At 39.1% G+C, this 15,951-nt stretch overlaps 1 protein-coding gene across 2 annotated transcripts in view; it reads right to left on the reverse strand.

Moving 5' to 3' along the window:
* The window catches only part of USP45 (ubiquitin specific peptidase 45), a 99,260-nt gene that overhangs the window by 11,745 nt on the left and 71,564 nt on the right, over window positions 1–15,951 (reverse strand). The window contains exons 12-17 of one of the 2 annotated variants that reach the window (XM_084624082.1): window positions 12,921–13,012; window positions 9,874–9,930; window positions 8,370–8,516; window positions 7,030–7,173; window positions 5,550–6,234; window positions 2,661–2,758 (exon numbers count right to left, since the gene is read on the reverse strand). In XM_084624082.1, the coding sequence (XP_084480208.1) occupies window positions 2,661–2,758; window positions 5,550–6,234; window positions 7,030–7,173; window positions 8,370–8,516; window positions 9,874–9,930; window positions 12,921–13,012 (1,223 nt within the window). The remainder of the gene's footprint in view (window positions 1–2,660; window positions 2,759–5,549; window positions 6,235–7,029; window positions 7,174–8,369; window positions 8,517–9,873; window positions 9,931–12,920; window positions 13,013–15,951) is intronic. The other variant, XM_084624083.1, reaches the window with a different exon arrangement.

Genomic DNA, 15,951 nt, shown 5'->3' on the forward strand with positions numbered 1-15,951 from the left:
TCTAACAGCCTTATCAAATTTTATTTGGAAGGCCTATGAGATTGTGGAGCCCTTTACTGTACCCAGAAGAAGAAGAGGAGGTATCAGTTACCCAATGGGTAAGGAAGTTACCGATAGAACTTAAGAAAATGGAATTTAACCTGACTGATGCCACTGAAAAAGCAAGAGACTATGTGGATTCTCGTGTAGCTCAGGATAGTAAATTATGGAAAATCGGAGATAGAGTAATGTATTTGAAATTAATATAGAAAAATCGTGTCCTGGAGTCTAGATGGGTTGGACCATTTTCCATCATAAATAAAATTTCACCTACTGTAGTGCAGATTAACAAGGGGGAAAAGGGAAAGTGGGTCCACACATCACAATTAAGGTTATGGCCTAAAGATTAAATAACGTTCCTTTCTTTTTCTTTTAGTTTATCTTACAGAGGGAAAGGAATGCCCAATTGCACCGGAGATTATCCTGTATGGCCCTTGGATTTGGAGTGTGGATACGGTGCTCTAATTTTTGTAATTGGTTTATTGCTTATGCTTGCTTTGCTTTGCATTGTGTGCTTAGTAGAAGAATTGTGTTGTGTGCGTTACAGTTTAGGGAGAAAAAAAATAATACTGGCGCCCGAGCGAAGATAGAAGAGGTTAGTGTAAGTATTTAAAATAATATGGCTGGAAGCATCAGCCATGGCTTCACTATTGAGGATCTTCATAATTCAAAAAGGGTGGAAATATGGTTTTTGGCTTTTATGTTTTTTTGAATATTTGGGGAAATTTACGGGTATATGGATGTACATATGGGAACACCTCTAGGATGGAGGTATGGATCAAAGGGAATAATACATTCAACTATTCATGGGACATAATGGGAAAAACAGGACCAAACAAAACCGATGTAAAGAAAAACCTTTTGAGGTAAAATTTGAAATATGGTGGGAAAATGGCAAAAATGTGACATGGGAATATCTAAAGCCAAAAGATTTGGAAGAGCAATGGAGATATTTGTACATACTAAGGTGGGGAAGGTCACCTAAGGTTTAGATTTAGTTATGACGAGAACAATCTGAATATGAGTACTCTGAACTGTACCTTTTGGAGTTTGGGATTTGATGTAGTCACCTTTGATGTGACTAATGAACAAGAATTGGCTAATACTCGTGGGATAGAATGAGTCAATGGCTTTTAAATTATGGGAATATGGCGTAATGGCAAATCCTTCCATAATAAGATTGAGCTGCTTTAGGAAAAGTAATGGGGGAATATATTTTCGGGGATATGGTTGGTTTTTTGCATTTATCGATCAGACACTAGTAAACAAGATTGCACCAAGAATCATGGCAGACGAGCCCTCATATAGGAGGGGAGAAGTAATCGAAGCCCCAACTATTGTGGATCAAACAATCTGGTTGGAAGGAGTGCAAGTAAACATTAAGTGCACAACATCCAGAGTGCATGCCATGTGCCTTGCATCTATTACAAGTGCAGCAACAACAATAGGGAGATGGGACTATACAAAATAAGAGAGGTATAGGGGAACATATTGTAGGTAATATTGGTGCTGGAGCTGGAGTTTTAAACTTATTTGATATTGAGACATTACAAGGGAAAATGTCAGCTTTGGGTAAGATTTTGGGTCTATACAGACAGATGTGACACAAAATATTGGTGCATTATCGGAACAAGGAATAAGAAACATGTAACTCCAGTTGAAACAAGCCCAAGCCTGAAAATGTCTCTAAATGTAAATCTATTTGGTGTGTCTGAGACTGACAATAAAGCTACTAGCAATATGATGTGTACAGATGCAAACTTGTGGCATACAATACACAGAGAGAATGGTTAATCTGTTAAGTAATGGGCAATGGCCTTCTGAGTGGTTCAAAGATCCTCATATATGGAATCAACAAATTGCAGAATGGAAGAAATATATGAAGTTTAATTGGGATCAAGCCACTCTGAGGGGAGACTGGAAAAGCAGAATGCTGTTACGCAACACAGGGAAGCAAAGAAAAGCACCAATGGCCTGGGTGTTGCAAAAATTATTAAAGAAACGTTATGGTCATCCTGTAGGGAGACCTCTATTGCGGGTCTAACATTTCCGAAACAAAATTTTGGGGATTTGCAAGAAATTTTGATAAAATTTGGTTGTGTTCCAATTTGTAATTAAACCAATTCCAAAATACCAATATTTCTCAAAAACTGAGAATCCTGAGTTTTGGCCAGCTCTGCCTCCCCTTAACCTAGTTTCCATCTTTCACACCTGGGGCTTCCCCAACATCTCCAACCTGTCTCTTCCTGTATTCTACAGAAGGAAGTGAGGCATCTCCCAAAATTGTCTCCCCCATTCACTGACTGAACCAACATAGCCCAAGTGGGGTCTGAATTAATAGGATTAGCAGCTAGTGCTCAAACCCACAGCCCCATGCTGCAGACTGCTGTCTCCCTTCAGCAGTCATTTAGCATGGCCAGAATAACATGGCAGTAGCCAGCAGGTTGCTATCACTGTACTTTCTTTCTTAAATAAGAGAAAAAACCAGCAGTCCTACAAAAAACCCTTAGCATACCCCTGTGTGAAAGCCCCTTCTGTACATCTCTAGTAGGTACAGACAGTCTGTTACAACAAGTTCTTTCAATAAGTGAATTTAAAAGAACAGATTTTTTTACTTTTACCTGATGGAATCTTTTCAGATGGAGAACAAGAATGGCAGGAACCGCAGAAATCAGCAGTTGCTTCCGGGCATTAGTGTATAAGCCTTCGGTTTTCTTTTCTGTAGTGCACATAGAATAAGAATTATAAAACAATCCCGTAATTTATAAAGATTGAAGTGATCACACAGAATAGTTAAAACAATTGAAAGGCACGTGCACAGAGAGAAATCTAGTTTCTAATGTTCTTTTTTTAATCAGTTCAACATGTTTCACTGTTTACACCCAGCAAAAATACTTTCTGTATGTGATACTCACTTAGTGAATTTAGGAACACGACACCAAGAAACAACAAGTGGAATTTTTGGTGGGAATGGCAGTGAAAGGAAGAACATTTTCTGTTTTGTATTATTTTAAACACATGACCCTACCCACTCTTGGTCACTATTATGATCTCTCATCACACAAGTAAGCACAAGAAACAGCATTCCCCCCTGTTCTATAGCTCAGCAATCAATGGCTCAGACACTTGCTCAGAAGAAACACTGACACTTCAGTGGTAAAAGCTGAGTATTTTAAAACTGGTCTTGAATTTGGTTCTTGTATTCATAAATACTGTTGTTGACAAGACTAAGGTTCTGATTCTACAGAGGGATCAAAATGGTTGGACCCTTATGTGCCTATTCAGCAGGATGCTGGGAGGGACAAAGGTCCACATATACAAGTCCGAGTTTATAATCTGAGATACTGCTGCACAGAACTGCAGATAAAATAAAAACAATTGCATCCTTTTTGTATCAATATCTATTTATGTAAAGCTTGTTTACAATTACAAAGCATCATTACTGAAGATGTAATTGCTGATTATTACAGTAAAGTACATCAAGTTATATTTGTATTTCACTGTATTATGTTGTAGTAAAAGACTGCATTATAATGGAGTAAATTGATGTATTGTTCAAAAGTTTCCTGCTAAGTACAGTAAACACAGGAGCAAGAATATTTGTTTGAGAGGTCACCAAGTCTAGTCCCCTACACTGAGGCAGGTGGAAGTAAACCAACACCATTCCTGACCGGGGTTTGTCTAACCCATTCTTAAAAATGTCCAACAACAGGGATGCCACAACTTCTCTTGGAAACCTATTCCAGTGCTTACAAACCTTATAGGTAAAATGTTCTTCCCAATATCTAACCTAAATCTCCCTTGCTGCAGATTGAGCCCATTACTTCTTGTCCTACATAAAGCTGATATGGAGAACAATTGACCACAGTCCTCTTTATAACAGCCATTAAAATATTTAAAGAGACTTATCAGGTTCCTTCCCAGTCTTCTTTGCTCAAGACTAAATATGCCCAGGTTTTTTTGGTTTTTTGTTTGTTTGTTTGTTTTGTTTTTTTAAAAATACCTTTTCCTATAGGTCAGTTTTTCTAAACCTATTATTTTTTGTTGTTCTCTAGACTCTCTTCAATTAATTTATATCTTTCTTGAAGCACGGTGCCCAGAACTGGCCACAGTACTCCAGCTGAGGCCTCTCCAGTGCCAACCAGAACACGTCTTTGTAACACGATGCTGGTTTTCCGCTTCCCTCTGCCTGGCTCGCTGCTCTGCCTCTAATTTTTGGTGCTCATGCTCTCTCTCTCTCTCTGTTTGGCTTCCCATTTTTGGTGTTCCTATGCTGCTCTCTCAGCCTCCTGTTTTAGGCCTTTTTGCCCTTTTTTCAATTTAGCCAGCTCTAACTTTGAGGTTGCTTCGTTGATCCTCAATTTAAACTTCCTTTGTTTCTCACCCAAAATAAACAAACAGAAAATAACAAACTGTAGCCTTCCCTTGATTGATCCCAATCTTCTCACTTGAGAATCGCTTAAAACTATTTTATCAGCGCTGAAAGTGTAAATCACACTTAAAATAGCAAGCTGTGTGAAGATCCTGTTTGTTTACACCAATCTGGGGTGCAATCAAGACCAGTGAGAGGTTGTGTAACCACCTAGCCAGTAACCCAGAGTGCCTTAAATGCCTTGTTGCTGTGGTTCACTGCCCGGCAGGGATGCTGGAACAATTTGTACAGTGGGGATGCTGAGAGCCATTGAACCAAACTGTAAACCCTGGATACGATGGAAACTACTTCAAGCAAGCGGTGCAGCCACACTGCCAGCACCGATGTTGAAGGCCAACAAAAGCCAGGATACAAGCCAGCACTGAGCGTCTGTGCAGCACTGGTTCAGTGCTCTGACCCCAGCAGCCTGCCTACAGCACGACCGTTTCACCCTGAGCTCCAACACAACGAGCAGATGGTAACCCAGGCTGGTGGAGACCAGGGTGAAACGGTCGTGCTGTAGGCAGGCTGCTGGGGCCAGAGCACTGAACCAGAGCTCCATAGCACACAGACACCCAGTGCTGGCTTGTACGCTGGCTGTTGGTATCTGGGCAGTGAACCACAGCAGCAGGCCATTTAAGGCACTGGGGGTTACCGGGCAGGCTCTGACATCACCTCTCTCTGGTCTGGACTGCACCCCGAAATGGTATGACAGTCTGTTAATATACCCAGAATGATATTAGCCTTTTCTTTAACCCCTAGATCCTTTTCAGCAGCACTACTGCCGAGCCAGTTATTCCCCATTTGGTCGTTGTGCATTTGTTTTTTTTTCCTTCCTAAGTGAAGCATTTTACACTTTTTATTGAATTTTATCTTGTTGATTTCAGACTAATTCTACAATGTTCAAGATTGTTTTGAATTCTAATCCTGACCAAAGTGCTAGCAACCCCGCCCCACTTGGTGTCATCCACAATTTTATAAGCATACTCTCCACTCCATTATCCAAGTCATTGCATGGTACTGGACGCAGGGCAGACCCCGAGTGTGTTAAAAGAGAGTTGTTTAAATGAATAACACATACACAACATTAGCACATTACCTGTGGTGTGAGTTTTGTTTTGATACTTCTGTTTCCTTTCTGTACAATTCTCACATAAAAGCTTGTTGTTCCCCATTAAAAGCTCCGTGGATGTAAACTGGTAGAGGCAGGACTGAACAGAACATTCTTTAGAGCTAGTTATATAACTTTGAGAAAGGGTCTGAAAAGCATTTTGAGGGCTTTGGGACAAAGGGGACTTTTCCACTGAAAACACTGAATTGTTTGACAGACTTAATGATGGATCCTCACTGATGGGTTCTTCGCTTTCGTTTACAATACTGTTGAAGCTAAGCTTAGCTATGGCACTGGTGATCATCTCATTATTACTGTCACTCGGTTTGCTGTGTGGCAGTCTAAGGTTTACTAAGTGGTTAAGCCCGTCAACATGTAAACCAGACGTGTTACTGGATCTACCAGTAACTTCTTGCTTAGCAGCACTTTCACCTTCTGAGGCTTCGCTGTCTGCATCAACACTACTTTCGGAACGGCTGACTTCTTTTTCACTGCCTTCAGTCTGACTTCCATTTGCTGTGGATTCAGTAGCTGTATTTATGGCCTCAGAATACAAAACTCCAGAACCACCGTCTACTTCAAGCTTTCTTTTCTCATGCATGATAACTGGACTTCTCTCCTCCTCCCCAGAGGAAGATTTCCTGGCAAGACTTCTTTCATGATTTAACTGATTCTGGAAATTGCCACGATATTATTTCAAAGGGGCGTGGGAGAGAAACAGAAAAAAATATACCAGTGAATCGAAAGAGAGTCAGCTATCATTAAGCAGCAGTAAATACAACTTATGACAGACACTTTCAAAACACAATAAAACCCAATATTTTGATTTATCATCCAGCTATACAATTATTATTATTAATTAATTAATTGGTTTGTATTGTGTTAGCACCTAGGCGCCCCATTCATGGATCAGGACCCCACTGTGCTAGACACTGTACAAACAAAAACACAAAACAGAACAGTCCCCTGCCTCGAAGACCTTATAGTGTATAGACTTGATCTCCTAAATTCTTTAGATAATCTCGTGCTTAAATGTAGATCTGTACACCGGGCAGAAAGAGATTTTACATAATTAGTGAGATCAACATTTCCTGAGACCAATCATATCAAATTTGTGACACTATAGCTTCAGCTGTGGATGGTAGTGACTCTACATTCTTCTCGTAAACTTGGACTGTTAGTTTAGTTGGTCTGATCATACATTTTGCTGCCAACAAAGAAAGAAATAGCACTCCCAGATTTCTAATCATTTAAATTTTCATGGGACCTAGGCTGTCTTGTTCATACAAGAATTCTGATTTAAGATTTTGAAATATATTGAATTTTACTTAAAACTGAGAAATTCCCTTATATTAAAAAATCTTTAATAAAAATGAACAAGAAAAAGATACCAAAAAAGATCTTTTCAACAAACTTTTTATCACTTCAAAATTAGTAAAAGGATTCACAAACTTTCTCCAGCTAGTACCAGTAGGTGTGCTTCTTCCCTTACTCCCGCAGCCATGCAGACAACTGTCTCCAGCCAAACTACAGCAACAACAGAGGTGTGGACTACACTCTCTCTCATGAGCTTCATATTAATGTAGAGCGAATGGCAGAAGCATAAGGATTTCTGAATCACAGAACCACACGAATTAGAGATGGGACAGATTTATTAGGTCATTTTTTCTATAACTGGGAAAACAAAGTTGCTTCCTACAATCTATTAGAGAGTTTTGTCTAGCCTAGACTTGGAATACTAATTTTAAATGAATCCTGTATTTAAAAATAGTATTAAAAATCAGATTTATAGTTTGATTCATAATTCACTGACTGAAACCAGCTGCAGAGTTTTATGCTTCTGTCAATTTTATTAATAGTTTCATATACATTCAGGAATTGTTTAAGTCATGTCAGCATTGGTATTCTGGCATATTCTAATAATCTGCTGGACCCTACATACAATAAGGCGGCTTACAAAAAGCATATTCTAAATGGAGAACATTAATACCAATCCAAATCCTCTGTCACATATGTCATTATTAGCCATAATGCATACACACAACATGGAGTACAGATTTCCTTTCCTCTGCAGAGCTCTGAAAATTTTTAAAAAGAAAATGCTCTCTTGTGAAATACTATAGAACAGAGCACGACAAAGGAAAGAACTTCAGTGTTAATGATCATTTTTGTTAGTTTGGCAGATCTGCAGAATGTTGTGCCACCATCAAGAAGGACCCTGTTAAGGGGCTGAACTGTGATTCCCAAGCCCTTGGGCAACTGGAGGCTGAGTGCATCAAAGAAGCCATGTTCTCAGTCTCCAGGGGGACGGTGCGGGCTGTACTACTCTTGTAGCACACCCTGCCAACTGATCCACCAAATGGCACCAATGCTGACTTGCCTGCTCTCTCTGCCAGCATTACCACGCCTGTGATTTCTGCCAGAAGCAAACTTGGAGGATAGCAAGAGGTGGGAGGTCAACGAAACAAAGTCACATGAATTAAAAACTAATCTAGAGAAAAGATTTCACTTTTACAAACAAAGCCATATTTTCAAACCACATGGCACCCCGATCACTGATTTTTCATGCACATAATGTTCTATATATTGTTATAAATCTGTAATTTAGCTATTTAAAAATATGAACTTTAAAAATTCCAACATCTATAAAGCTAGAAGTAAATATGCAGCAGATCAATTTGAAGTTGATTTTTTTAAGCCTCCCATTCACTGTAGAGTGTTAAGCACACTAGAATTCTACTTTGTTACCTGAAACATTCGAACAGGGTTTGAATATAAAGTTGGCCAGCAATGCCGTTACTTTCTTACCTTATCTTTTGTTAAAGAATGTCTCCTGGTGATTTTTGGTTGTTGATTATTTGGCGCAGTAATAGAAGAGCAGTTGAACTGACCAAGATCTGCCTCTTGTACATTTTTACATTTACTTGTCCTTCCCAAAGGCACGGGTTTTGAGACCTGAGAAATAAAATATTATGACTTAGGAAAGAAATTACATAAAATCCTGTTTTCCTTGTACCCATAAAATAACAAAATGCAAGTTTCTTAGTTGTTTGCAGTGTTGTAGCCATGTTGGTTCCATGATATGAGAGCTCTCTCTCAGTTTCTTAGTTGCAATTTTTGAAAAGTACTAGTCTAAATAAAGCCACATTCTTTGGTTAATTGGCCTCTGACTTGTGATACACAACTGCTTTCTACGTTTATAGAACATAACCCACTATACAGACATATTTGAAGGACCACCTGAGATCCACAAGAGGTGGGAATTAAATAGTGATCTACATCTAGACAGTACACACACACACACACACACACACGGCCTGAATCAGCCCTGGGAAAACTGCAGTGACACCCAAGGGCCTGCAGATATAAAAATGGGAACTTCCATTCCCAGGAAAACAATATGATCAAAGAGGCACCAATTCCACTCATTCTCAGTAATCCTCAAACACAAGTTAAAACTGCCTTTCCCTAGTAGAACCACTGGGGCAGAGAGGTGGTGAAAAAACTGTATCTTCCCCACAGAGAGAATTCTCTTGGAAGACCACTGCCTTCACAGATGCAGAAGGGTGAAATTTGCAACCGGGGTCAAACAAACAAAATTAACAAATAATTGTGTTCCAGCCTCCAACCATCAGTTCCTTTTTTACTTAAGTTATTAAATGCTCTCACAAGCATACATGTGAATCTACAGGGGAGGAGCTAAGAAGGATACTTAAAAAACAAAAAACCCCGCCAAGACTTTCTTCCAATTAATGAAGAGAGCTTATAAAACTGTGCACTAATCATTACATTCAAAATAATGATCTAAAATAAACTGGAACAATGATATTCATAATGAACCAATTTTTACATTACTTCATCACTTCGGTAGCCTTCAGTGAGAGTTGCGGGTAAATCTTAGAGCATTTAAATACTACTTTAGTCATTTCTTTAGATATAGAAAGCAACAGATTGGGAACTGACTTTTCAAAAGCTTCTAAGTACCCTGAAATTGGTTTGCATTTAGTCTAATTTAACAATAATCTGTTTGAACGTGTATGGGTATATGTACACAAAGTATTATAAAACTAAACTCAAAACAACATATATGACTATTTATGAATTGTTCTACATTTAGGCTAATTTAATTTTATATACATATACAAATTACATAATCATATATTACACACACACACACACACACACTCTAAGGTTATAAATCAAAACAATGTGTATCTATACTTTTCTATACACACATTTTTATACAGATGTATAAAAACATACTCCAGCAGAAGCTGTGATTATTTATTAAAATATTTGATTTGTTTCTTACCCTCTCCTCTATTATAGGAAGTGAAAGATCAATGAAAGGTTCCTTTACTGTGGAAATCTTGGAGGAAAAGACAATTAAATACAAAGAACTGTATTAGAGTTCTAGCATGAATTTTCCATGTTTCTATTATAGTAGAAACAAAACTATACAAAAGCTAATTCTCAGGTGCAAGATCTTTTTAATTAGAATGAAGAACTTTCTACAAACATAGTGCTAAATATTTACTTAAAGCTAACTGTGATTTTATTTTGGGTCAGTAAGCATTAGAGAATGTGATGTCAAATTTCAGTGTATAAAAACACTGAACAAAGTCATATCCCTGTGATCCATACACAGAAAAGAACTTCCCTCCCGACTCAAAGAGTGTCATAAGAACGGCCCTACTGGGTCAGCCCAATGGTCCATCCAACCCAAGCCACTATCTTCTGACAGTGTCTGGTGCCAGATGCTCCAGAGGGAATGAACAGAACAGGGCAATTATCAAGTGATCCATCTCGTTGTTCGGTCCTACAGGCTTAAGGATACCCAGAGCTTGGGGGTTGCATCCTTGACCATCCTGGCTAATAGCCATTGATGGACCTATCCTCCATGTCAGTTGCCTCTAAGTATTCCCTCACCTGCACAGGCTCTCTAAGGGTGTAGCAATACATGAGAGGGCAGGAGGTAAGCAGGGGAGATGCATCTTGTCCCCATCCCAGAACCCAGAGCCAACGGAAAAGATAGGGAAACCCTTTGACAGGGAAGTCCCAGAGGCAGATGCTGGATGGGGAGTCACTAGCAGCATGGCTTGAACAACATGGCACAATGGAACAGGCAGTGAGCCAAAGGAATCACGTGACAGCTGGCGGATCTCTGAGATCTATGCAGATGTTGGAGGACATGTGGTGTTTGTGGTTGGATTACCAATTTCTTCTGCAGGAAGAGGGTGAAAACCCAATGGAAAACTGCAGAGTAAACTCTCTGAAGGGAAACTTGGAATCTTTTGACCCTATGCAGAAATGTTTGAGCTTTTGCACTGTTCATGAATGCAATTATTGTTGAGTAAATGACAATTATATCAAGTGGGTAAAATGACAGGATTCTGCCTAATCATATCTGAAGTGATGTACCTCCAAATGGGTTAAATCATGTAACTGGTTCATTCACGAAAGCTAAAAAGCGAATTTCTTGGGTCATGCATCTATACTTAGAGTGGTACTAGTAGTTAAATTAAAGCCAATCCATGGAAAATGTTAATAGGGTATTTAAAAATACCCTCTGTTATTCCAAAATTATGTTTTGCTTCCTCAAAACCATAATAAAAATGTATGCTAGAATTAGAGAGAGTTGGACTTTATCTACATATGCAGTGTAGTTGTAGCTGTGTCAGTCCCAGGATATTTGAGAGACGAGGTAGTTGAGGTAATATCTTTTACCGGACCAACTTCTGTTGGTGAGAGAGACAAGCTTTCAAGCTACACAGAGCTCTTCTTCAGGCTCTGTGTAGTTCAAAGGCTTGTCTCTCTCTCACCAACAGAAGCTGGTCCAGTAAAAGATATTACGTCACCCAGCTTTATCTACATTTTCTTTTCATGCCCTCTTCCAGGCTGACCTTATGCCTGGAATATCCTGCCAAAACCTGTTTACTAAGCTCCCTTTCTCGCCACATTCAAATCCCTTCTTTAAAAAAAAAAAAATTTACTACCTTGCTTATGAGTAGTTAGTGGAAGGTAAACAAACAAAAAATACCAAGATGTATATACAGCTCACTGACTAACCATGTTCTCTTATTACTGTCATCCTTGCCATTCCTTTCCCCTTGTATGTTTATGACCCTCACTTGTGGGTGTTATGTTAAATTTAGCTAGGAAAACATTTTTACTTGTTTTGTGATGCACCCAATGTATTTCTGGATGCTAGAAAAATAAATAATCAGGATTAGAACTGTCCTAGCACTGCAAGTTTAAATTTAAGTGGTGTTTGTTTGTTTACATGTTTATTTTTGGGGGTCAGCAGAATTTTAGCAAGGCTTCTGTGGAGATGGATTTTGCAAGAACCAGTGCTAGACAAAAATATCCCCACCAACGCTGATAAAGGAAACGGAGCTGGAACCTTGTTTTAATGTGGTTGTAGCCAGCAAATTCCTGATTCCTGTGCAGACTAAGCAATAGTAATATGGTACACATGACTTCTAACCTTTCTAAATTGTGTGCAGATGAAGTTCTTCACTGATACCAGTGACATATTAAAAATATACTCTGCACATTACACAAGGGGAAGATTACCAGTCACTGCAGAACTGTGATTAATTATTCAGACTGAAAGGGTTTATTATATGTCTATCACATGAAATATAATATTGTAACCCAAATATAAATGCAACATTCAATAATTCATGAAAATGTATCAAAATAATTTTTTCATCCTTTTAAACACTAAAGAAAATACTAGCAATTATGGAAATTACTTATTTTTGATAAAATGTTGATCAATACTAAGTTACTAAAGTTATTCATTGTTTAATACAAATATCAAGTTAACTACTAAAAGTATTTCAAGAAGAGACCATTTAGATCAATATTAATTCCATAATCTGATTAAATATATTTTCCCACTCCCAGTAATCAAATCAACATTTCCCGAAGTGTGGTTCATGTCCCAAAGAACTAGCCGTGGGGGCAAGAAAAATGGATACATTAAGATCGAGGAGAACTTTAACAACACATAAGAGTTGTGGGGGCAGGGAGGGTGGACTGGTTTCATTTTCCTGAAGAGGGGCTCAGCTTTCAAAAATCTGGGAAACGCTGCATTAAATACATGATCAGTATTTCCCAAACTATTATAGAATTTGGAGCCTCCAGCCCAAGATTAGCTAGACACAAAAAATCACAGCATTTAAATCTTTTCTAAATCATATGACTCCTTTGTATGAGTGGAGAGGATAATATTTTAAGGACAAAATAGTCCTTTTTAATAAGAACCCTTCAATAAAATCCTTTTACAAATAAATAGTATAAAATTGACAATACAATTCTATTCCACATTGAGCTGAATTCCAAAATACCTACATTTTCACATTCCTCACACATGACAGTGCTAGTCAATTCACCAACAAAGATCCTATCTATGAAGTTCATCTTCACACCCTCTCTTCCATATGCTGAAAAAACATTACCTTTTTTAATGTGAAAAAACAGATCCAATGCCACTGTATAAGTACAATGTAATTCTTTCTATGGTTTATTCTGAAAACACATAGTACAATGTAGGAATACATTCAAAATATTTCCTAGCACTAATGAAATTAATTAAAGTAAATAAAATATTTTATTGAATATTTGTCAATACTTAGTAATAGAGAATTCAGTTTCTCCCTCCCCTCCCTTTCTTCAGTAATAGAATAATGCTGCATCTCTTAAAAAGAGGCCTTTTTAAAAAGTTTTTTTTATTTTAATACACAATGCAAGTCATCAGTCCTGTTGATACAATATTCTATTACACTGTAGCAGGCATATAGGCAGAAAACTTGCTGGTTGATTTTCTAAATGACAAATAGCTTCTAAAAAAATTGTACAACTAATAACCAAAACCTGTTCAATATATTTGTAATACATTACCAAACTCAAATTACTACAGATTTGGCAAGGATTAACTTAATTTTTCAGAACAATTACAATACCTTTGGAATTTTAATGAAGCTAATTGCTTCCTGTACACAGAAAGTCAAAGTATTATGTAAATAAAAGGCTCAGGTTTAGAAAATATTGCCCTGATTGAAATAATTAATTATCTTGTTTTTGTGTTATTCTTAATACACTTATGATGTCAGCAACCTTGTGGCAATTTAATCAACGATGCATTTTAGGTGGTCTCTTCCTGAGTGATGCAATGGTTGTGGCCTTAATGAAAGATCTGAAGATGCAGCAGAATATTTAACTAGAAGTAAAACTAAGTTTTACATGCCTATATGATAGTGATTAACAAAAGAAAGCCTTTATTCTAGATACTGGAAACAGATTAGTACATAACACTTCGATACTTTACATGTGCACTAGATGGCACCAGAATAACACGTAACAAAAGCCTTATAAAACCATCTACAGAACTTCAGGGCAGTCAATTTTGAAAATTATATTTTAAAACTTATTTGAGTATAAGCTTTCATGAGCTACAGCTTACTTCATCGGATGCATTCAGTGGATAATACAGTGGGGAGATTTATATACATAGAGAACATGAAACAATGGGTGTTACCATACACACTGTAACGAGAGTGATCACTTAAGGTGAGCTATTACCAGCAGGAGAGAGAGGGTATGGAGGGGAGGAAACCTTTTGTAGTGATGATCAAGGTGGGCCATTTCCAGCAGTTGACAAGAACATCTCAGGAACAATGTGGGGTGCGCGGGGGGGGGGGGGGGGGAATAAACAGGGGAAATATTTCCAACACACCTCTGAACAACATACTAACCCACAGAGACCTTCCTACCAAGACTACCAAAAGAAAGATTCTGGGTGGACTCCTCCTGAAGGTCGAAACAACAGACTGGACTTCTACAGAGTGTGCTTCCGCCGACGTGCACAAGCTGAAATTGTGGAAAAGCAGCATCACTTGCCCCATAACCTCAGCCGTGCAGAACACAACACCACCCACAGCCTCAGAAACAACTCTGACATCATAATCAAAAAGGCTGGCAAAGGAGGTGCTGTCGTCATCATGAATAGGTTGGAATATGAACAAGAGGCGCTAGGCAGCTCTCCAACACCACTTTCTACAAGCCATTACCCTCTGATCCCACTGAGGGTTACCGAAAGAAACTACACCATTTGCTCAAGAAACTCCCTGAAAAAGCACAAGAACAAATCCGCACCGACACACCCCTGGAACCCCGACCTGGGGTATTCTATCTGCTACCCTAGATCCATAAACCATGGAAATCCTGGACGCCCCATCATCTCAGGCATTGGCACCCTGACAACAGGATTGTCTGGCTATGTAGACTCCCTCCTCAGGCCCTACGCTATCAGCATTCCCAGCTATCTTCGAGACACCACTGACTTCCTGAGGAAACTACAATCCATCGGTGATCTTCCTGAAAACACCATCCTGGCCACTATGCATGTAGAAGCCCTCTACACCAACATTCCACACAAAGATGGACTACAAGCCATCAAGAACAGTATCCCCGATAACGTCACAGCAAACCTGGTGGCTGAACTTTGTGACTTTGTCCTCACCCATAACTATTTCACATTTGGGGACAATGTATACCTTCAGATCAGCGGCACTGCTATGGGTACCCGCATGGCCCCACAGCATGCCAACATTTTTATGACTGGCTTAGAACAACGCTTCCTCAGCTCTCGTCCCCTAACTCTACTTGCGCTACATTGATGACATCTTCATCATATGGACCCATGGAAAAGAAGCCCTTGAGGAATTCCACCATGATTTCAACAATTTCCATCCCACCATCAACCTCAGTCTGGACCAGTCCACACAAGAGATCCACTTCCTGGACACTATGGTGCTAATAAGCAATGGTCACATAAACACCACCCTATACTGGAAACCTACTGACCGTTATTCCTACCGACATGCCTCCAGTTTTCATCCAGACCACACCACACGATCCATCGTCTACAGCCAAGCTCTACGATACAACCGCATTTGCTCCAACCCCTCAGACCACCTACAAGATCTCTATCAAGCATTCTTACAACTACAATACCCACCTGCTGAAGTGAAGAAACAGATTGACAGAGCCAGAAGAGTACCCAGAAGTCACCTACTACAGGACAGGTCCAACAAAGAAAATAACAGAACACCACTAGCCATCACCTTCAGCCCCCAACTAAAACCTCTCCAACGCATCATCAAGGATCTACAACCTATCCTGAAGGACAACCCATCACTCTCACAGATCTTGAGAGACAGGCCAGTCCTTGCTTACAGACAGCCCCCCAACCTGAAGCAAAATACTCACCAGCAACCGCACACCACACAACAGAACCACTAACCCAGGAACCTATCCTTGCAACAAAGCCCATTGCCAACTCTGTCCACATATCTATTCAGGGGACACCATCAAAGGGCCT

This window comes from Lepidochelys olivacea (assembly GCF_965140295.1).
Source record: "Lepidochelys olivacea isolate rLepOli2 genome assembly, chromosome: 3".
NCBI lineage: Eukaryota > Metazoa > Chordata > Testudines > Cheloniidae > Lepidochelys > Lepidochelys olivacea.